Genomic DNA, 23,415 nt, shown 5'->3' on the forward strand with positions numbered 1-23,415 from the left:
CCTTGCTGTAAACCTAAAACTGGCTTTAAAAAGTCTATTAAAAAAAAAGACAAAGTGGGGGCACCTGGATGGTTCAGTTGGTTAAGCATCCAACTCTTGATTTCGGCTCAGGTCATGATCTTGAAGTTCATGGGATCCAGCCCTGCATTGGGGCTGAGATTCTCTCTCTTCGACTCTCTCTGCCCCTCCTGTGTTCACTCTTCCTCTCTCTCTCTCTCTCTCAAAAAAATTTAAAACTACATTTTTAAAACAGTTTTTGGAATAATTGGAGAAATGGGAATATGGGTTATATATATATATACTATTATCAAAATAAATAAACATTAAAAACAAAAACGCAAAGGAACAGAGAGACAGAGAAGATTTATTAAAAGAGAGCAGAGCCAGACAGAGAGGTGGGGAAGGGAGGGTGAGAAAGAGAAAGAGAGAGTCCCAAGCTAAGAAAAAAAACAAGGATTGACAGAATGAGATGGAGTCAAAGGAACAGAATCAGAGAGAGACCAAGACAGAGACAACAAGTCAAAAAAGACAGAAAGAGAAACAGACACAGATGGACAGAGAGAGACTGAGGGAGGGAGAATGGGGCATAAGATTACTGGACAGTACAAAGCTCTTATGTTAAGACGGGTAGAGATGGATGGAACGGCCCCACGTGGTCACTTACAAAGCCACAGCCATCCTCGTCCAAGAAAGGGTGGGCTTGCAGCAGGGCGTTGACCGCATCATTGTACTGCTGGGTGCTGGGATACCTATTCAGGGCGACAAGGACAGTTTTCACTTCAAGCAGCCCACACTCCTTCCTACAAGTCCAAATTATATTCGCTTTTCTTCAAATCCTTCTGTATAATACGGTAGGCATTCAAATATTGGGCAATGTTGGACTTATTACCAATATGTCATCCAAAATCTAAAGAGAATTGGTTCCAAATGAATTTTACTCTTCTCTGAAAACAGACCCTCTCCCAAAGCACCAAGTCTGCCCTGTGATTACTCACAGTGAGCCTTCCAGATACTTAGTCATGTCGGCCTGGAGAAACTCAATGATCCTTATCCTCATGCTGTGATCAGGACACTTCTGTTCCGCTAACATGCATTTGACATCATAGGGAAACTCTGGTAAAACATATGACTTCGTCCATTGCAATGCTTTATTCCTTGCTAGGACATGTTTCACATTCCTTCTGTTAAATAAAAACATACAGAGTGAAATTCTACCTCAAATAGATGTAACTTATGAATTCTCTACATCCTGAGAAATGATAATATAAGCCACTTTCCTGAGGCCTAAATATGTGGAATTCATCAATCCATTTTGCATCCATCCATCTATCCACAAATGTTTGAACGCTCATGAGCTATCTCTGTTTTCTTTCCCTATTTCTGGAAAAAATATCTTAATAAAATAGACTATGGAATGAAGCCTAAAGTTGGTAAGAAGATTGAACCATATGTGATACATGGCTTAAAAATGAACAAGATATCCAAATAAAAGAGAGTAAGTTGCAACTCAGCAAAGCAAAAGGGACATACAAACAAAGTCTCAGCACCTGAATAAGAAAATTCTTCTAATTAATTCATTTTGTTGCTGTTTATAGTGAAATACAGTATCCACTCAACGTAGTTGGCCTTTGGCTACTTTTTAATTTTATTTTTATTTTTAAAGCTATTTTTTTCCCTTTTTAGAGAAAGAAAAGCATGAGCTGGTAAAAGGAGTAGAGGTGGAAGAGAATCTTACGCAGGCTCCACACTCAGCACAGAGCCCAATGAGGGGCTCAATCCCACAACCCTGGGATTATGACCTGAGCCAAAATCAAGAGTTGGCTGAAGTACCCCGGTCTCTGGCTATTTTACTAAGGTAAATGTAGTTTCTAAATTAAAAGTACGTATCAGATACTTACATCCAGATGAAGTTTCTACAAAAGGCTACAGAAAACCTACAAAACCAAATCAAGCTGATCTGTGTTTACTTGGGGGCTGGAGGTCAGAGTGGGGACTGACGGTGGAAAGGTGCAAGGGGAGTTATTCATGGGGATGGAAGTGTTCCAAATGCACTGTGGCGAGGACTGTGCACCTGTACAAATGTGCTAGAATTAACTGAGCTGTGCATTTTAAATAGATGAATTTTATGTTATGTAAATGATACCCCAATCAATTATTTATAGAACTAAATATCAAAACCACTTTAAAACGTTAAAGTTAGTAACTGAACCATAAGTGTGTAAAAAGAAGAATCTATAGTAAAATTTCCATACAACTTATCAGAGGTAATAGGCTTGCCTTGGAATGGAAGCAAAGCAACAGAGGCAAGCCAAGTAGAAAACAAAGAACAGAAGGATTTCCTGAATTAGCCTAAATGGATTTATTTTCTGACACACCCATGGAATCCTTGGTAGTCCAAACAAATTTCTGATGGATTTTGAAAGGCCAGGTTTCCTTTAGAATTTGAGGTCATATAATATAAAAGTGCATGAGCTATAATGAAACATGAAGAATAAAGAAAAGAGGAGGAAGCACTCTCCTCTTTTCATTATAAGCTCTCTCCTTGTTTCCCCTCTTTAGCAGCCCTATATCAGTGCTGAAAATATGTCCTGGCTGAAATAAGCACATGGGTAACTTAATGCTTGATCCAATGCAACAACATACAATTCCCAGATGAAATTTGTGCTTCAATTCAAAGTATTTCCAGTATGTTTCTCTCTTATTTCATTCAATTCATTCACTCATTCAACCATTAGTTAATGGGGGTTGGGGGGTGTGTTTACCATATGCCAATTACTCTTCTTCGATCTTGATCTCTTCTCCTATTGTAACAACGTGTTTCCTTCTCCCATGATCTCTCCCTTACCCACTCAGACCAAGAGTGTAAAGTAAGGCAAGTTTTGTTTCCTGTATTTTGTGCCTTCCTCAAGGTTTTAAATGGTGCTATAACTGTGCAGGTGTAAAACTTGGTTTCTGTACATTTTATCTCCTTTCCCCCACGAGTTACTAGTAGCTAAAGCAGCTGCATGACATCTTTAGGCTTTCCAGGTTGCAGGTTCTTATTTAATACTGGGTTAGAGGGTAACTTCGGTATTCTCATGTTATCAGATAAGGCTTGCTACAATTTTTACCTTCCTGTTCTATATATTTTTTCTATATGTCTCTTCTCTTCAAAATAACGGTAGGGACTATATACCATGGTATTATTTTTGTCAAAAGCCCTAACTGTGGCTGGACATATGCAAGCTTCATCAAAGCTAGATAGTCCATTTTGATTTTAATAGCATTATTAGACAAAATCAGAGGCATCAATTTTTTAAATTTACATTGAAGTAATTTAACAAGGTATTCTGAAAGTGAGGGGAATACAAGTTATGCTATCTAATACAAATCCAAAAAAGTATTACACAAGTAAAGGGACTCATCAAAAATTAATAATACACTCTAGGGGCACCTGGGTGGCTCAGTCAGTTAAGCATCTGACTCTTGGTCTCAGCACAGGTCATGATCCTGTGGTTCATGGGATCAAGCTCCAAATTGGGCTCTATGCTGACAGGGTGGAGCCTACTTGGGATTCTCTGTCTCTCACTCTCTCTGCCCCCCCCCACTTGTTTATGATCTCTCTTTCAAAATAAGTAAATAAACATTTTTTAAATAAAAAGAAAAAATTAATAAATAAAAAGACACTTTAATTCAGAAGCAGATAACTGCACACACAACCATTTCCCATCCATAAAATGATATTTGCATTGGATAAAAAAAATTCTGTACTGTGAGGTTAAGATTATTCGTAATATCTTTATTGAGGTAGAGTTGAGAAGAATGCTAGTAAAAGTCGCCCTAAAGCAAACAGCAAAAAGCAAATCCCAAACTGGGAGGACACTAATATTTCTATTCCCACCTCACAGTGCCAGGGCTTCAACAAAACACCACAAAAGACCTCTAATCCAATGGATCTCAATCCTGGGCATGCAATAAAATCAAGCTTTTAGGACAATGTTAGTGGCTAGGATTGATCCCTGTCTAAATGAGTCAAAGTGAATTGAACTAATAAACAGTTCATATACAGGGTTTGTATTTGTAATGAAACTTCTAATAAAGTTGACACACTTGATACATAGCAACATCATCATTGCAGGATGCACTAATTTTTAAAAATTATGAGATGTTCTCATGAAAGAAAACTCACTGGTTCTGAAACATTGTTTAACTTGAATCAGGGTGAAAAATCGTCTAATTTTGCAGACAGTAGGAGGCCCCCCTAGGGGAAGGAAAATGGCTCTATTAAGAACAGGTCAAGTTGAGCTCCAGCTCTCTATGGAAAATGTCAACACACAGAAGACAAAGATTGAGCCTTGGCAGTGAGCAGAAGAGGCATATGTGTTACCTGGGGAGGGAGGGACCATTTCTTTTATCTCCAGTACATATAATTTTGCTTAATAGAGTTAGTGCACAATGACTTTGATAGAAGGATGAACGTGGTCAGCTGATAGGAGTAGTTATCTGAACATGGCTGAATTCAGTTTGGTCTCAACAATAATGTTAACCTTTCAGCGGTTCCTCACTGCATTTGCTACCTTGGAAATCAACTCACCATTTATGCTCCAAATATGTCCATATTACTCCCATCGTGCCTTTCCTTAATCTCTTGCACATTATCACTTTATAAGACTGCTTCCTTGGAAGTAAATAATGATTTCCTAATTTAAAAATTCAGAACCTTTAGAGAATGGCTTTCTAACCATGTTTAGTACAAGTGACCACTTTTTCACAGCCTTCTTTCCTTTCTCATTTTCCTACATGCTATTTTACTTGCTTCTTCTCTTCCTATTTTTTCAAGAACTCAATAATCTCTTTTCTGTGCCTCACCCTCCACCTCCAGCAATTTGTACATTATTCAGTTCATATTCAACATGTCTAGAATGATTTATAATCTTTTCATTTCAAAACCAGTTTTCCATTTGCTATAGACTGAATAGTGTCTCCTCCACCAATATTCATACAATTGAAGCTCTAATTTCCAATGATGCTGTAGGGAGAGACAGGACTTTATTAAAAATAATTAATGTTATGTGAGCCCCTGATACATAGGATTAGTGTCCTTATAAGTAGAAACATCAGGAAGTACACTCTATTTCTCCATCATATTGGCAATTTGCAAGACAGGAAGACAGCTCTCACCAGAAACCAAATTGGCTGGCACCTTGATCTTGGACTTTCCAGCCCCCAGAATGTAAGAAATAAATTTGTTTTTAAAACCATGAGTCTATTTAATTATGGCAGCTGAGCTAAGACACTATTCTGATTTCTGTGTTTCTTTCATTGTATTGTTTTCTGTTAGCAACGCAGACTTAACACTTCACTGTCTTTTTCATCTTAATTCTTTACCTCAGGGTATCATGAAAATTTCTCTATATCTTGTCTCTTGTATTTGCCTACTTCTGTCCATTGTTCATGTGACTATATTTACCCAGGCATTCACTACTCAAATGTGGGCTACTTAGTTGACTAGCAAAGCTCTGCCTATGGAATGACCTAATTAGCTCACACTGGACCAGCTATCCCTTGAATCATAACAATTAGCACTAGAAAAAACACAAAAGCAAACAAATAAGCAAACAAAAATGGACTGAAAACACTGGCAAGTAGGAAACAAAACCAAGCAGATTCTGAAGAGGAGTCTACACTTGGCAGAAAAAAAAAAAAAAGAAAGGAGACATGGAATGAATTTCCTTTTTATGACTTTTGGCCTGAAGGCAAGCCTCAGGCAGCACTGCTAAAACTCTAATATCAAACCCACCATCCTTCAGGACTACTGAATTAGTGGGCAGAGTTTGGGCAACCTCATCTCTGGAAAGGAGGAGGAGAATCCCAGAAAGGAAACAGCTAATTAGAGGGAAGTACAAATTCTGTGTCTAAGCTGTCCAAATCTCTGGTTGATCTGGAACCACACACGTGCACAGCCCAACTACAAATAAGAATACTAAACTTGTGTTTGAGCCGATCCCCAAAAGACAGTTTTCATTGTGAGCTCAACAGATTTTGTTGCTTTGCTAAAACAAACCAACAATCAACACTGCTCAGGTGAATAGGCCAGCATCAAGAGTCTCTGCACTGTAACATTCACAATGTCTAGGATATAATCCAAAATTATGTGACATAAACAAATAAGCAAAGCCCCAGAAAAGTGACTCATTGTCAAGAGTAAACACAATTAACAGAGTATGATGTTGAGATGTTGATGAGGACTTTAAAACAGCTAGCATAACAATGTCCAATGGCTTAAAGGAAAATGTTCTAGAATGATTTAAATAGTAGGACGTTTTAGCAGTGAAAGAGAAATTATTAAAAAGAACCAAACAGAAATTTTAGAAGAGCAAATTACAAAATTTGGAATAAAAAAAGTACTAGTTAGAGTAACAGGAGAATGGAGGTTATATAGAGAAGAGAATACTATGTATTATATACTCTCTATATAGAGTGAGCTTGAAGACAGAGCAGTAGAAATAATCCAGTTCAAAAAAATAATAATAATGAGAAGAGATTGAAAAAATAGGGTAATAATGCATTTTTTAAATTCCATGTTGTCATATTTTATCCCCTTAGATAGTCTTAGAAGCTTCTCTTCTTGACTTTCTATCTAATTTTACATAAACACTTTTATCATCATGTCAGTTCGTGGAATGGCCGGACAGAGCTGATTAATGGCTTCCAGTTCTCCTTGACCCAAGACATAGCCCAGGTACCCAGTACACTCAACCAGTACCCAGTACACTCAGTCCTGACTGACACAGTAAGAAAAAGATGCAACTCAAGTTCTAGGCCATGGCTCCTGGTCTAATCTAATGACCATATCAAATGATGCCAATTTATACCTGGCTATCTGAGGTCTGGACACCGTAAGAAAGCTCTCAATGATGCTCTTCAGAAGTAACATCTCTCTAAAGTTTGCCAGGCTCCCAGGTTCCCATAGAGAAGCCCTGTCATGACAATAAAGGGGATGTCCAGGACCAGTATCCATTAGAAAACTCTCTCCAGAGAGAAGACAAGATGGATAGACAGAAAGCAAAGCTGGAAAAGAGGCATATTGCATGGATAGTGGGCCGTTGCTGGGCTCCTATGTCTGTCCTAATCATATAACAATTTTGCCCTAATTGTAGGAACCCTTGGACCACCACTTCAACTGTTATCTTTTGGAGCAGTTTATTCTGAAGAAACACTCGCTGGTTATCTATCTTTGTTTCTACGACTAGAATCTATCGAAGAGTTCAGCTGTCTCTGGGCTTATGCGATCTGATAACTGTATATCATGTAATGTGATCTGATAATTGCACATCATGTATAAGCCATATGCAGCCCAAATACTCAAGAATCCAGCATTTCTAGGGGCATTCCCAATCTGTTAAGGAATTAAAAAAAAACCCTCAGGTACTGAAATGTTGCTGGGATTAGACAGAAGCCAATGTGGAAATTTCACTGCAAATCTCAAAGTCCCATAGTTTAGAGACCAAGTGTATGGAGAAGCTAAAACATTGCCTTCGATACCTGACCATACTAGATATTCTGCCCTTTGTGATTCACCATGCAAACTTCACCCTTTTCCCAATTGTTATAGGCATGATAATCTTCCTTTTTCTGTACAATGTAAGCCATATGTTGAGTGACATGGGTTGATTCAGGATTCTCCTGTCCCTGTATGCTATGTTTGTCTCTTTGACCAAGAGCATCTTCAGTATCTGGTCTCGCTGAGAATAGAGTTACTGTTTCCTATTTCTAAGGGAAGGTAGGAGCCAGGCCTATCCTTAAATTATCAGGCATTTGGGTTCCTGGAACTCTAGAGAAGAGGATAATAACTATGATTTATTAACATATTTGAATTTAAAAATGTATGTTTGGAAGGAAAAGACTGGAACTATTCCCTGCAATAAAACCCCATTTAGAGCTATTGAGTGTTGGCAGTTATTTTATTCCTATGAAAGCAGAACTCTTGCATTAGGGAGACTGTAAACTCTTGAACCTCCAGACCAGAAAGTTTTGGTGTTTCTTTGTGAATTAAAAAATCTTATGAGTCCAAAACTGTTGCTTCCAATTTAGTTGACTGTCATATTTAAAGAATTCTTCCCATTTTCCCTTTACGTATCTCCACAAATAAAGCAGGTGATAAGGTTTTTAGATTCTATAAACAACACCAAAATTCATGGTGTCTAACTTCTTAACATCCCAAATTTGAATTCATCATATTTAATAATTAGGACAATTCATAACATGGTCTGATTTTGTGCTTATTATCACCTATTATCCAATGTGAATTCTCAGATCCAGCCAAACATCAAGCCTTCTATATGTTCAGAACACACTACACGTGTATCAGTAGTTGTTTCTTTAACCCAGAAACCCTAAGCTTTCCTCATTCTCCTGGGCTCATCCTAAGCCCTTTAGGCGAACTCTCCTCCATTCTTCTGGCTCTCAGGTGGTCCTTCTTTTCTGAATCCCCCTCATGGCCTAGTCCAATGATGGCCCCACAAAGACTCAACTATGTCTTGCCTCCTCATCTGTTTTGATTTCCTTATGAATTTGTTGAGTGGAACAGTTTGTAACAAAAATGTTGTAAAGGACTTAGGAACATTTGAGAGAGCTATAAAACATTAAATGTAATATTCTATGACAGATAAAGATGGTCTTTAGTTCCATACACCTGTGTTTTCACACGTAAAATCGACATCATTCCAAAAGGAGAGCTCCTTTATATTCAAAATAGCCCACCTATCTCAAAGGAACCATTGAGTAACAAGGCATCAGGCCAATGTGCCAGCAAAAAGAAGTGCCACATTACTAAGTCCTTATGTTTGAGGTATGCAAACCAGTGGGACCCAAATGCTAGAGAGGCAGACATGGGATTGGAATGGTCTTCTGTATGCACAAAAGGTATGCAAGAGTGAGACTGGCTGTAGAGAATTACAAAACGACCAATCCCCCGCCCCCCCAATAAAGCTTCCCAAAGGAGTTTTCCCGGTGTCTCACCAGGCTTTAGCTGCATCCCATGTGGCTTCGCTACAGACCAAGGGCAGAGTTCACATCACACTCATCTGAATCCTGGTTGCCTTTTGGAGCCATAGTCATTTTATATATCATTCCTGCTGTTTTAAACTTCAGAGAACAAATGGCCCCTTTCTCCAGGGGCACCTATTTAGAGATAATCTACTGCTTCAGGGACAGTGATGTCTTTCTAATTTTATAAAATAAAATAGCTTTCTGGTCCTCAAGGAAAAAGAACAAAAGACAACTAGAGCGCATGGCTGTGAAGAATGGTCATTCTGGTCACAGGGCTTGGTCTTCACATCTGAGGTAGCACTGGGGTAGTACTGCCATCATGGGAAGAGAGAGTTGTGACAAATGCAATGCTCTCCAAGGACTGGACTGAAAGATTGTGTCCCACAAATCACTTTATTGTGAGATCTCACGTTCATTTTATTCTTCTCCACACCCAAGCTTACAGACTTTATCCACCAAAACCGGTATGGATTGGCATGCCCAGCGTTATATGATCAACTCTGAAACTAAATACACACAACCACAGCAGCATTTAAAAGTTTAAATGTTTTTGGAACTTAGAAGAGGAAGGAAGCTATAGCAGCTTAGATATCTGTTTAAAGAAACTGCTGTCATTTTAGCCTAAAAAAGAAAAGGATGTTACAATATATATATATTCAAAATAGTGATCAAACATGACCTAACTACAAGGTAAACAGAAATGTTGCTCTCTGTTCTATGCCAGTACTCTGGCAATCGCCTGCTTTACTTTACCTAGGCAAGATGTTCCACTACTAAGAAACCAAGGTGAACAAGAAGTTTGGCAAAGCTCATTAAAGAAGTACATGCCAATGAACAAGGTGAGATACCACCTCTGAAAACAGTGACCAGGTTCACTGCAAGACGTACATGGACTATGAAGGAAACGTTCTTTTGTTGCCAGAACTGATGGTACCCACCACTAATTCAGAAAATGCTGGTTCCACATTCTCAGCATTTTGATGTTTGCTTTCCATTTATGTTTTATAGCTGTGGGCTTTCACATCTGCCATTTAGTCCATGAGTCTTCCAGAAGAAATTAGTGTCTAAAGTGCATATATGAACACATAATCAGACATAAAAAGGGGGTAGAGATGTGAATGACATCAGGCATATACTGTGGCATAGACATCCTTCTGTCACGTTTCTCCAGTCCCTTCTCTGCATCACGACCCAGTACATGATGAGACAACTCCTGTAGTCTATAGCAGGAGTTCTCAATGCTCATTATGTATCAGAATTTCGTGTGTAACTTTAAAACTACTGATGCACAGGTCCCACGCTGTCTTTGTTTGGGCTGCTGTCACAAATTAGACTGGTGGCTTAAATAACAAACACTTATCTCTCCCAGCTCAGGAGGCTGGAAGTGTGAGATCAGGGTGCCAGCACAGCTGGGTTCTTGGTAAGTTCCCTCTTTCTGGTTTACAGAAGGCAGTCTTTTCGTTTTGTCCTTACATGGTGGAAGGAGAGCCAGAAAGTTCTCTGGCCTCTTCTTACAAGGGCATTAACCCCATTTGCAAGATGGGATTCACCTTCATGACCTAACTACCTCCCAAAGCCCCACTTACAGATACTATCACATCGGGGTTGGAGTTTCGGCATATGAAATGTGGAGGGATACAAACATTTATCCAATTGTACATTGCCAGAAATTCTTATTTTCTTTTTCGCAAGAGAGACAGAGAGAGCAAGCAGGGGAGGGGCAGAGACGAAGGGAGAGAGAGAATCCCAAGCAGGCTCTGCTCTGTCAGCACAAAGTCCTATGTGGGGCTTGAACTCACCAACTGTAAAATCATGAGCTGAAACCAAGAGTTGGACATTTAGCCAACTAAGTGACATAGGTGCCCCAAATCATCACCAGAAATTCTTGTTGGTCTAGTGCTTTGCTGCTCAAGAGTGGCTTTAGCACTGGCATTCCCTGGAAACTTATTGGAAACGCTAAATCTCAGGCCCCACTCCTGACCTGTTAAATCAGAATCTGCATTTTAACAAAACTTCCAGGTGATTTTCAAGTACAGAAGAGCTTGAGAAGCAGTGGTCTGGGGCACTGATACATTTTGCTTAAGTCTTGCAGATAAACCTAATATACAGTTGCTCTGCTCATGGACACAGCACAGAACCTCCTTACCTCTTAAACAGCACCTCTTACCATCTCCGGCAACTCCATTTTCTCCATTTCTACCTCTCACTGTCCAAAAGCACTTAGGCCATACAATCCCCTAAACTGTTCCACGTGTTTATAACTTGGCATGTGCTGTTTGCTTTGCTCCGAATGTCCTTTTCCTTTCTTGCCCTATTTGCCTTTAGATAAATTTCTAATCATTGCTCAAAATCCCCACTCAGCTTTTGTGAAGTATTTGTGAAGTAGGCTGTCTCCATAGCCACTTCCCTGAAAGTCTTATTTCTCTCTCTTCTATGCTGTTTCTGTACCCTGTGCATTTCTACTTTTCCATCCCTTTCCCAATATTTCAGTTATTAGTTTCCATATCTGTTTTGTCTACTAGACTTGGAGGTCCTCTAGGCAAGGACTAAGTTGCCCCCCACCTCACCCACAGTCTAAATGACACCTAGCTCATGGTGTATATTCAGTAACTTTTGGACTGAACAAAGGGGGAAAACAGATTAGAACTTAAGCTTACTTTAGGTCCCTAAAGACTTCATATTAGGTTTAATAGGAATGCGCAGGAGTCAAAGAATTATTTATCAAGTGTGTCAGCCCAATGTCTCCTGATTCTGTAGTTCTTGTTAGACTGGGCACACTGAAAGAAACTCACCGAGTTCTAGCTTAGTGAGCCAGTACCCCTCACTTCATCTGAGTCTCTGCTCAAGCATCACCTGGTAAAGTCAAAAGACTTCTCTGAAAGTGCTATCTGAGATTAGAACATTCCTGAACACACACACACATACATACACACATACACACCACTCACTCTCTAGCCACCCCCCCTTTCCTTTGTATTATTCGTCTCCATAGCACTTAAATATTATAATGTAATGTCACATTTATTTGTTATTTTTCTTCCCCATTAGAATGTGGGGTAGGAGGTTTGGTCTGCTTTGTTCACTACTGTATCCTCCGTGCTAAACAAAGCACATGGCAGAGTCTGCGTTCAGCAAATATTTATGTATGAAATGAATGAATGAATCCTGGTTTAGGTAAGAAATCTTTAAGTCAGTATTGCCTAAGGTGTTTTTTGTAATATTAACAGATGTAATATTAACAGATGTTTTTTGTAAAACTAACAGATGTAATTCAACAGCATTGCACGGAGAAAGAATTCTGAGTCCAACAAAGTGAAACGAGTTTTCTCTCTGTAGGATTCCTCAGAGCATTTACTGTGCTAGTGTACCCTGGGGGTCTCCAATTAAGGACTAAGGTTAGAATGTATTACTTACAGATCCTTTAGGTACAGATATTCTATGCCCTGTGCGGTGGGAGACGGCGCGATCCTGCATTTCCCTCTGAGGAGTCCTCGCTCCACTGACCTGTGACGGTTTATCACCTGTATTGTCTTTGGTGAGCTTCACTGAACCTCCCTTTGTTGCGCACTGGATAAAATGCACATATGACTATGGTGTCCTTCTCTGAGCTGAGTGATAGTCCCGATGAACAATACATCAAGTGTGGACCCACTGACATTTCCCTTACGGAGCACAGGCAGATGGGTAAGATCATTGAGCATTTCCAAGGAAATGTAGACCAAGGATAAAAATCATTAAAATAATTTTTAAATATGCGTGAAACCATGACTAATTTATAAGTATGCCCAAAGGGAGAAGCAAAACATCTGCACACATATGCTTAAATTTTAAGCGACGTGTTTTTGAAGTAACATTTAAGAAACTTCTACCTCTTTATTTGATTTCATGGCTTATTAAGTACTAAAAGGGAAGCAAATTCTATAAATGAAAAACAAAGGATGGCATTGCAAAAAAATCTCTCTCCAAAGGGTCATGAGCACATGTCTAAGATGGATCCTCATAATCCTTTCCTTACAACAAAGACACCCATTTAAGGAATTCAGTGAAGAGCATGGTATCACTGATCACCAGGGAAACCTGCACTGTGTCACAGCACCCTAGTGTTTCCCTGGGCATCTCTACCAGAGACTTTTCAAAAGCCAAGGTCAGGCAAAGAGCTTGACGCTGGAGCCTTTTTATCTTCTTGTTTGCAAATAATCTGAGTGGAAAGCACATGTTCATTTTAGGGACCATACAACGAATATCCAAGAATGACAGCCACCTTGTAGGGTGTGATAATAGATGCCAAGTACTTGAATACATTATTCCATTTGGACCTCAAGAACTACATATGCGGGTGGATGTTCCCAGCCTCTGTTGTGCGGAGACCACCTGGCCAGCAAGCGGAGGGGTCAGGATTCCAGAGCAGGTGTGTGCCCAAAGTGGGCCTTGTTCCACTGTCCCGGACCCGCCCCCCCAATCTCTTCAAAGCACTTGGCTTCAAGACAGTCTTAGAGCCAAACAACATAAGCTTTCCCTGGAGTTGAAATGAAACCTGTTAAAAAGTTAGCATATTTAGTATGAATTGTATCAGGAGAGCTAGAAAGAAATTGATGTTATTCAACCATACAGATATATTCATTGGATCATCTACACTCTCAGTTCACTTTAAAAATTCCTACTTAGACTCTGTGTGCCAAGGACCGTGCCAGGGCTGTGTTTACAATGATAAAGAGGGCATGGTCTCTGCCCAGAAGGTGCTTCCAATCTAGTGAGAGAATGAAGACTTTAAAGTGATCAATTCCATGAACTACTTTGAAAAGTCAAGCAAGAGATACAGAGATAGAGGGTACTACACATAGACGCAGGGCTCTTTGCCCGGCCTGGAATCACAAAATGGAAGGGCTTCTAAATGAGATGTTGAGCAGAATCTTCAAAGACAAGCAGGTAGAAAAGGGAAGGGAATGACACAGCCTGACACAAAAATCATGCAGCCGGCCCTTAATCAACCCATTAAATAAATAGCACCCTACGTAGATGGACAGGAGGAAGGGCTCAAGGGTGGCTCCAATGTTTATACTTCACATAACGGGATGATGGAGCCAATGTCTGAGATGGGCTGTGAGAAGGAAGAAAATCTTCTGCCCTGTGCCAGGCACAGCTCTAGATAAAGGTCAGGAGTGGAGTGAAAGTATTTAAAGTAGGTACATTTTCTTTAATCTGTCTCTACCCACAACACAACTGACTGCCCGAGAGGAGACAGCTGATCCATGCTGGACCCCTTCATTTCTCTTCCCCAGATACCGAACTAAGCAACACTGAAAGACTGAGTCCGTTGACTAAGACACCCTGAGCTGTTTTCAGGGAGAATTTAATGTGGAGTCAGTGCTACAGCATGGTAGTCATATGCCAGCCCATCTGAACAGGGCCGAGCAGCCATGAGTAGTAGGATAAATCCATCCTCATGGGGAAAAGCAAGAGAATGAGGCAGACAAGGAAAGTAAGACAAGAACAGAGATGGCCACCACATGGCTCCATGAGAGCAAGGACAGTGTCTTCTAGGCCCAGAGAACTCACGTTTTGCCTTTGTGTGCTGCGAAATGTTTTTCTTACAATATACTCCCTGTGTCTTATATTAGTTTGAGTGGAGTTGTGTCTCTTGCACTCATACATACTAAGGCAGGGGACATGAGTTCATTTCTGACATATTTTCCTCTGAGGTGCTTGCAGATAGTGGACAGCAGGCAGTCATAGAGATTGGGAGACACTGATTACAGAGAGAGATCTAGGAATATTGGTTCTGATTTCTAAATCCTTCATTTCTAAGCCAGGTCTGCTTTTTTCTCCCCCTTGCCAAGTGCTATGAAGAATGAGAAACACGATGAGGCACAGAAGTGTTCCACTGACCGACTGTATGGAAAAAATGACAATAATAATCCTATTATGAGGATGGAATGTCATGAGCAGGCTTAGAAAAGAGAAAAGATCACAGAACACATAGAAGATTGCATTCTCACGTGCCACGGGCAGCAAGGAGGGAGAGAAAAGTCCTATAGCAAGTAGCCATACTACCTGGAACAGTGCTCCTGGAGAGGTGATTGTGAGACACTGAGTATTTTCCCTGTGTCTCCACTGTGCTCAGCCCTTGGCAGGCATTACCCATGTTTAGATAATGGGCCTCACAAAAGCACCGTTTTGTTATTATTCCCATTGTGCAGATTTGGATATTGATTCACAGTGGTACTAGGGTCAGACTACTGGGTCTAATCATCCCTCTTCTTCTCTCTACTCACACCTGAACAGTTATAGAAGGAACTGGCTGCTGCTTTTGGAAGCTGAAGTTGATGGAAGAAGTAGTTGAGAACTCTGAAATCAACCCATGAGCAGAAAGCAGGAGAATGAAGCCACCATTAAAGCATATTTACGTCTTCTGAACCACAGCAAGACCATCGGGACTAAGTCTCACCTAGGTCCTTGCCTTCCATCTTTTTGTTCACCACCCCAGGCAGGACGTGATGAGCTCTAACACTGATGGGGCTTCAGGAGCTGGGGCCTCTGTGTCCAGGGATGGGGATGCAAGGTTGAAGATGGTGAAGAAAGAGGACAGAGAAGGCATCCTAGATCCAAGACCTATTTTGCAAGAGCTCCTGATCTAAGTTGCAGATTTTTCCTGCCTTTGAGGAATTACTGGGGCCTGGAAGGCGAGGTCTGAGGCTCCTGCCCTTTGTCCCCTGAGGTCCCGCCCTGATGGCATAGATCCTGCCTGAGGTGAGACCAGCACATTAGGGAAAACTATCCAGAAGCCTCTTGCCTTCTCCAAATCTCAGTTTTATTCATTTACAAAAAAGAGAGAGAATAAAGACCACCTTGCAAGACTGCTGTGAACTAAATAAGATGACAACGTAAAAGTTTTGTGAACACTATAAAGGGCCACCCCCTGGCTTGACCATTGCCTGATTATTCTTCTATGCAAGTTGACATCTCCTACCTTCAATGACAGTACATTAAAAAAAATTATTGGTTGGTGGCTGAAAACCATACACATCATGACTGATGCATGAAACACACAGACCAGGTGACCAGAAAATGGTGTATACGCTGCCATGACTTTTTACACCTCATCTTACCCACAGTCGCCCTCAGGGCTTTGTCTGATTCTCATATTCCTGGGTCTAGTTCTCTAGGTCTATAGTTTCCCTTTGTTCCAATGTAGCCCATACACTGAAATACACTACCACATAACATCCAGTGTAGGAATATAAGGAAATGTTTACCAAAGCAGTGTCTCCATCAAGGGCAGTAAAGTTAAAACAACCACAACTACGAAATTCAAATCTAAAACAAAGACTCCACAAAACTTATACTCTACAGGACATGATTCACTAAACAAATTCCATTTTTGTGGCTATTGCTGATCACCCCAGTTTATGACAGAGAGATCTTGTTTCTCTTTAACATGTACTTGAAAGACACTCAGTATCATCTCAAAACTTCGCTTTTTCAATATAAAGATCATAAGTCTTAACCGTCACCTTTTACCAAATCTCTTCATCACCTGATAAAAGATTCCCTTCCAGCAAAACAAAAAGTTTCCACCTTAGAAATACATTTAAACACATGAAATCTCAAAAACCAAAGACAAATATTATCATTTAGCTTTAACCTGTTTAGAAGTTAGCAACCCCACCTCTGTTTCAGTACTCTTTGGTCAATTAGTCCATTATCAAGGTTTTCAGCTGGATAGAAAGATGGCGTCTGCTTCCCATGGTTGGCTGGACTAGAAAACTGTTCATCCCTGTCATGAGATAAAAAGAGTTGGGTTAGGAGCTATTCGACAGGAGCCACAACCACGGGATCTCACGGCAGCACTGAGGGTAAACGCCAGCCCATAACGACACCATAATCTGTGTTCACCTCCAAGCTCCACATTAGGGGTATGACTAAGAGAACTGAAAAAAAAATGGCACTGGGGTCATCTCATGTAGTGGTTCTATATGCCAGGAGGTAGGCTGATGCCACTTTGCGATGCCGTTTTCACCAACTGATCATATTTATAAATGGTGTTATGGAAATCTTTTCTTCTTTGAAATGATGCTGATAATAAAACATATCTTTCAGTAAAGTCCAGCCTCTGCCATTTTGGGAGAACTTGTATTATCTGTGAAATGTAACACTTTTAGAGCCGCAGTCCACTAACTCCCTCACTTTAGGGCTGATACAACCCAACCCGTATCACCCAGAAGGAAAAGCAACTTGCTCACCACCACAAGCTCCTCAACAGCAAAGCTCAGTTTTCTAACTTTCTATCCTGTGACTTTTCTACCAGCTTCCACAAGAACAACAACCAAAAAGCAACTATATATACTCCTCCCTTTTACACATTCCTATGATTTGCTTAAGTCTAAATAGGATGCCGAATATCCTTTCCAGATGTGACCTACAAATACTTTTCAAAATAACACACTGGACAACCACTAGCCATTAAAAGAAATCTGCACTCACATCAAAACCCATCTGCAATCTCCAACCTAGGATGCCATTATAGGCTCTTTAGAAGGAGTCTTAAGCATTGTTTATTCTGCCCACTTCATTTTGCAGTTGAATCTAAAAAAAAAAGCCAAGCCAATCTCCCATGTTAGAGGAGTAACTATCATCAGAACAGAGGTTTGAAATCAAGGGTTTTGATACCCAGCTTTAGGGTTCTTTCTACTACACCAAGTTTCCTATCTTATCCAGCACTTCCTAAAAGGGTTTAATTAAATAGCATATTCTCATGCCTCTTTTCATTATCATGATTCCCATGTGATAATATATTTGTCAAATGACAACATACTTGACAATAGGCAAATACAGCCAGTAAGCATTTAAACCAAATGTAACCAACACCTCCACCAGCAACTGTGGTTTTGTACCAGATTAATTTAACCAATCCTTAAAGTGAATAAGCGACTTTATGGGTAGAGTGAAAAGTCCCCTCTCCTAATTCCCTGAACTACCAGTGTTCCAAGTCTTGGCAACATTTGAAAATGGCTTTCTTAACCAGGTTAACAAAGCTTAATATTTGAAACGAGACTATGTGAAGGAGGAAAGATTTCCTCAGAGCTTAGGTTACAACCAACATCAGTGAATTAACATGAAGTTAGGTACTGAATTACTTTGCACAACCTAGAGATGAAGCAACAGGAATGTCAACATTTAACTTAATCAATCCAAGGCAGTGGTAGAACCAGGACTGAAGCCCAGATTTCCTGGCAGTCCAATTATTTCTCATTTACTGGAGAACACTATAAACTGATTTGCAGTGGAAACAGGCTGCCTGTTTTCTTCCAAGCTGTGCCTAAAGCAATATCAAGATTGCAGTCAACTGAAGGGAACTTCCAGCTCAAAAGTCCAACTCATCCAAGAATGCTGGGAATTCCTTTGAGCGCTGTTTGAGGTTTACGCCCACGCTTTGCTGGAAAGGAGTGAAAACATGCAATGGAAACTTCATCAAAAGTCACATACTGATGAGTGTGATTGCACATAGATATGTCAAAACAATGTTTATGAAAAATCCTTCAAATAAATCAGATAGCAGAATCTTCAGGCTACCCGTGGTTCATTTCTTCAAAACTACCTTATCCCCTCCATGTTCCAAATATCCAAATATTCTAGAAATAAAATTACTTAGGCTATGTCTAACATTGTATTCCTTATCAAAGAACTAGCAGGAATATATATTATTATAGATCTGATCTGAAAAACTCAAGACCTAGAATGGTGTTCATCGAACACGAAAATCTTCTGTTAAAAATTAGTGAGTAGGGGTGCCTGGGTGGCTCAGTGGGTTAAGCATCCGACTTCAGCTTAGGTCATGATCTCACAGTCCATGAGTTTGAGTCGCATGTCGGGCTCTGTGCTAACAGCTCAGAGCCTGGAGCCTACTTCAGACTGAGTGTCTCCCTCTTTCTCTGCCCCTCCCCCTCTCACATTCTGTCTCTCTCTCAAAATAAAATAAAGACATAAAAAATTTTTAAATAATGAATAATTAGTCTGCACCAGTTATCTAATACTAGAAACTTTGCAAAAAAGTCTCAGAATATGCAAAAACCAGGTCAGAATGCTTGAAATGGTCCTGGGGCATCGGTTTGTAAAGTGAACATATTAATTTTGTAATTCCTGCTATCATTCCTTTTCACTGCAGAAAGCAGTGATAAAAGCAAACAATCAAACAAATAAAACCATCCCTGAAACTCAAAGGCAACACAATTTTTTTCTACATGATTTTTGTGGGATGTGATCTTAGCATTTAGTATTCTCGGAATACTCCTGAGAAATTAGAAAAGGCACTGGGGCAAAAGTCTTTAGTAAATTATACCGTGCAAGCCTCTAGAGGAGAGTATCAATTAGTCAGTATAAAAAAATCCTTGGCAAATAAATACATACATAAATAAATAAAGAGTTTGGGGGAAAGCCAAGGAGCAGTAAGAGATAGCTGTCTCAAAACCTGATTTTAAGACATAAGCTTCAGGCGTCCATCTGCACGCACTCTTGCTGTTGGGACACCTCAACCAGCTGCTACAGAGCCTTCTGCAAAGGAACGCCCCGTTTCCAGGACTTCCCTAACCTTTGGGGTCAGTGTTTAAAAAGTGGTGCATTAAAAATAAAATGTATCTTGATTCATAAAACTTTGCAAAAGTGTCCTTGATGCAGCTATTAGAACTACTGTACACACTACCTAGCTGAAAATGGTCTCCGTTTTCAGTTTTAAACCCTAAATGCAGTGCTATAGCCATCATCGGGAAAACACAGCCTCAACACGAAGGCCATTCGGGAACAGACTTACTGTGAGACCGCTCCTGCTCGCTGGAGGGGGGCTGTTTCTCCAGGGCTTCTGGGGGGCTCCAGTCTTTGACTCTTCTGCTTATATTTTTTAATTAAATCCATCAGAACAGCCTGGTGCCCAATTTTCTTTACCAGTTGCTGAACCATCCGATCATTAAGTGCTAGAAGAGCAGCCCCACTTATTTCTTCCTCTGGGAAAAAGGAAAAAAAAAAGTCTCTGCACGCTTGCCTAGTAAAGCATTGTAATAACACAGAGCACTCTGAACAGGCAAAATTATATTTGGCGTAGAAAGAATCCTCTAAACCAGTCCTCTGAAGTTATAAAATTATCTCTATTTTGACAAAGATAGGACACTGATATAGCAACAGTTCCAACTGCTATCTGCTCCTAAGAAAGTCTCAGAACATGGAGCCATGATAAAACTTTTTACATCCACACGAAGGCCTGCCCCTTTCCAATTTCTCTGTAACAGGCATTATTTTTATAAGGGAAAAAAATCTTCTCAGAGAATCATTCTTACTAGTACCACCCAGGCAATATCCAATACTTGTAAATCCAACACCGCACAGAACACATGCAGTATTATTTAAAGATAAAAGCGGTTATATCAAATGCATGTATCAAATATGTATTTTAGCTAACTCTTAATACTTTGTTTTATTTGAGCTCTTTTTGAAAGACTGCATTCTCCTCGGGATGCTAGGTCAAATGCAAACCCTGCCACAGTCAGAAAACAGGATTCCCTACTTAAGGACTCCATACCCCCATTCACATGCATTAGGCAATAAGAGTAATTAGCAGTAACACAGGACACTCAATATTTAGGCTGCTCTGTTAAGATTTTTTCAAAGTGTAAACAACTCACCTTGAAACCTACTCACTAGCTCTCCTAAGTTTTTCTCCACCAACCAACTGCAGACCTGATCAACTGACCAAGTTTCCATTGCTGTGTCCTGTTAATACGCCTGTAGAATAAAAGGCCAGAGAAGGATTCTTCAGTTTTTCTCTCAGATTGTTGTTCTTTTATTTTTATTTTGTTTTCCAATCGGCTCTCTAATCTCCGCTCCTCCCTGTGCCAGACTCTTAGCCTCTCAATACTAAGCTTCTTGAAAATTACTGTTTTCCGAATACACATCTAAAAGTTACTATAAAACAAATAATCTCTTAAGAAAATGAGACCCTTTTGAGCCTATTTCCTAGTCTCATTTCTCAAATTTCTTCACCTTCTCCTACTTTTTTTCCACAGGCATCCCTCAGCTTTACTAACAGACAGCCAAAGCCTTACAATGGTACCCAATCCTGTACCATTAACACCCAGGTTTCTTCACAAAGAAAAGAAAGGTGTGAAATTCACCACTACTAGGCTCATCAGGAAGTGGCTGACATTTACAAAAGGGGTGGGCAGGGGAGGAAGGGAGGAAGGATCAGATAAAAGCCTGACAGAGATACTTAGTAAACCAAGATTGTTTAACCCCTTGATGCTCCCAGCCCAGAAAGAGAGCTTATAGTGCTTCTGAGGACTTCGGTTTAGCAGGAGGAGGAAGTAGAAACCAGATTTCTCTCTAGGATCTGAATGTTTCTTTCCTTCCTTCCATTAATATCCTCATATATTCTTTTCAGTACTAGGACTTTATGGAGCCGCATTTTGATTGGTAAGATAACTAGGAAAAATGAGTACATTGATTGAAAATTTAAAAAAATATTGAGTTGGGTTAAATTCAAAGTGGGAAAAATAATTAATATATTAATAATCAGAAATGAGTATATGCATACAAAGTTTGCAAGATACGTTCTTTCACTGTTCTGTTATTTTTACAGGCCATGACTTCTGCAACTGCTTAGGAAGCCTTAAAAAGTATACCAATTTCAGTAATTTTTAAAATTTCTCTAAGCAGCTCATTCTGGTTTTTTTTTTTAATAATTCAGTCCAAATTACTTTAAATAGACTGGAAAGAAACTGAAAAAACTTAAAACTTTTCATCCTTTAACATTACTTCCTATTTTAACTTTTGATCTACACAAGGTAGACGTTCAGTAGGCCGCAAGCACTTCAATAAACATAGTCTAAGAAGACAGGACTACTCCAGGTGCCTGGGTGGCTCAGTCAGTTAAGCATCTGACTTTGGCTTAGCTCATTATCCCATGACCGCATGAGTTTGAGCCCTGCCTCGGGCTCTGTGCTGACAGCTCAGAGCCTGGAGCCTGCTTCAGATTGTGTCTCCTCTCTCTGTCCCTCTCCACTCACGCTCTATCTCTCAAAAATGAATAAGCGTTAAAAAAAATAAAGACAGGACTACTCTTAGAGCAATGGAATCATAAAGAAAGATAACACGTTTGTTAGATCATGCATCTAAATTTTATCAGTAGAAGTTCTCAAAATTATTATCATCGTATTTTTCATGTCTGTGCATTTGAATCAGTTATAATTTCCAATATCGCAGTTAGCAGGGTGGAAAGGGAAAACATGTTTACCTTTCATACTCCCGACAATCTGAAAAGGTAACAGTCTTCAAATTCCATTTCCTAGAAAACAAGTCCACTTCAAAGTAATAAGCATTCACAAACACCACGTTGCAAAGCTGGAAATAAGGGTTAAATATAGAAGGGCGTCTTGCTGAAGAACAGCAGCGGATTTAATTTGCTAAGACAACAGTAGCCACAGAACTCCTCCCCTAGGCTAAGCGGCACTAGCTCGGTGTGAAAAGTCATTATTTGTGAGACTCTGGTGTAAATTAAAAATCACACCTTCTTGTCACACTTCTGGCTTCCTTGTAAAGAGTAAAACTTTAGAAAAAATTGAAGAGAAAAAGAAAGCACTCACGATTCTCTAAACTCCAAGATTAAAAGGTGTGCTGAGCAGAAGCCCCCTGTCCTGCAGCCATCAATGGATACAAACAAAACAAAACAAAACAAAACAAAAAAACAAAAAAGGAAAATAAACTAAGTACTTGGAAATCTTCTCATATTTGTTAACTCCCAGATATTTACCTAATTCTACTTCTGGGAAAAACGAAACACTTATCAAGTCATAATCGCATACATACACCATCAGATTAAAGTGTAGTTTCTGATCATTAGTTTTTCTCAATATTTAAGAAAATAAAATAATACCTCTTTGGGGAGAATGTAACATTTTTAAGTACCAACCTTACAACTTCTTCTCACATAAATAAACAATGGATGTATTATTTAGGATCTTAGACATCATAAGGGAATAGAAGACACATCAAAGGAGAAAATATGTACCCAGCAGATTTACTACATATCTGGCAGTTTCAGAAACATCTGAAAAAAATTCATAATGTGAAGCAAGTATTGCTAAATATTTTAAGGCATGATAATAAAGAAAGAGTAAGACAACATTATGTGTGAGTGTTCTGGTCAAACCATTTTCATTATTCGATTAGATTATGCTTTGATAAAATAAATTTCCATTAAATATTAAAGGATCACATCTAATTAAAGCCAGGAAGAGGTAAGCTAAAGCAACCTAAGGGCAAGTTTTATTTAATAAATTTGTTAAAGCCCCAAAGGAAGATAGTGCAAACTGCCATGAACGTGGTTTATAATCTTCAAGAGTG

At 39.6% G+C, this 23,415-nt stretch overlaps 1 protein-coding gene across 1 annotated transcript in view; it reads right to left on the bottom strand.

Annotated features, from left to right (window-relative positions):
- The window catches only part of SAMD3 (sterile alpha motif domain containing 3), a 51,934-nt gene extending 29,543 nt beyond the window's left edge, over nt 1-22,391 (bottom strand). Inside the window, exons 1-6 of the mRNA XM_029944768.1 lie at nt 22,307-22,391; nt 20,700-20,799; nt 19,835-20,024; nt 16,697-16,804; nt 996-1,181; nt 665-749 (exon numbers count right to left, since the gene is read on the bottom strand). Of these exons, the coding sequence (XP_029800628.1) occupies nt 665-749; nt 996-1,181; nt 16,697-16,804; nt 19,835-20,024; nt 20,700-20,778 (648 nt within the window). The 5' untranslated portion in view covers nt 20,779-20,799; nt 22,307-22,391. The remainder of the gene's footprint in view (nt 1-664; nt 750-995; nt 1,182-16,696; nt 16,805-19,834; nt 20,025-20,699; nt 20,800-22,306) is intronic.
- Between the last annotated feature and the right edge of the window lie 1,024 nt (nt 22,392-23,415).

This window comes from Suricata suricatta, chromosome 7, assembly GCF_006229205.1.
Source record: "Suricata suricatta isolate VVHF042 chromosome 7, meerkat_22Aug2017_6uvM2_HiC, whole genome shotgun sequence".
Classification (NCBI taxonomy): Eukaryota; Metazoa; Chordata; class Mammalia; order Carnivora; family Herpestidae; genus Suricata; species Suricata suricatta.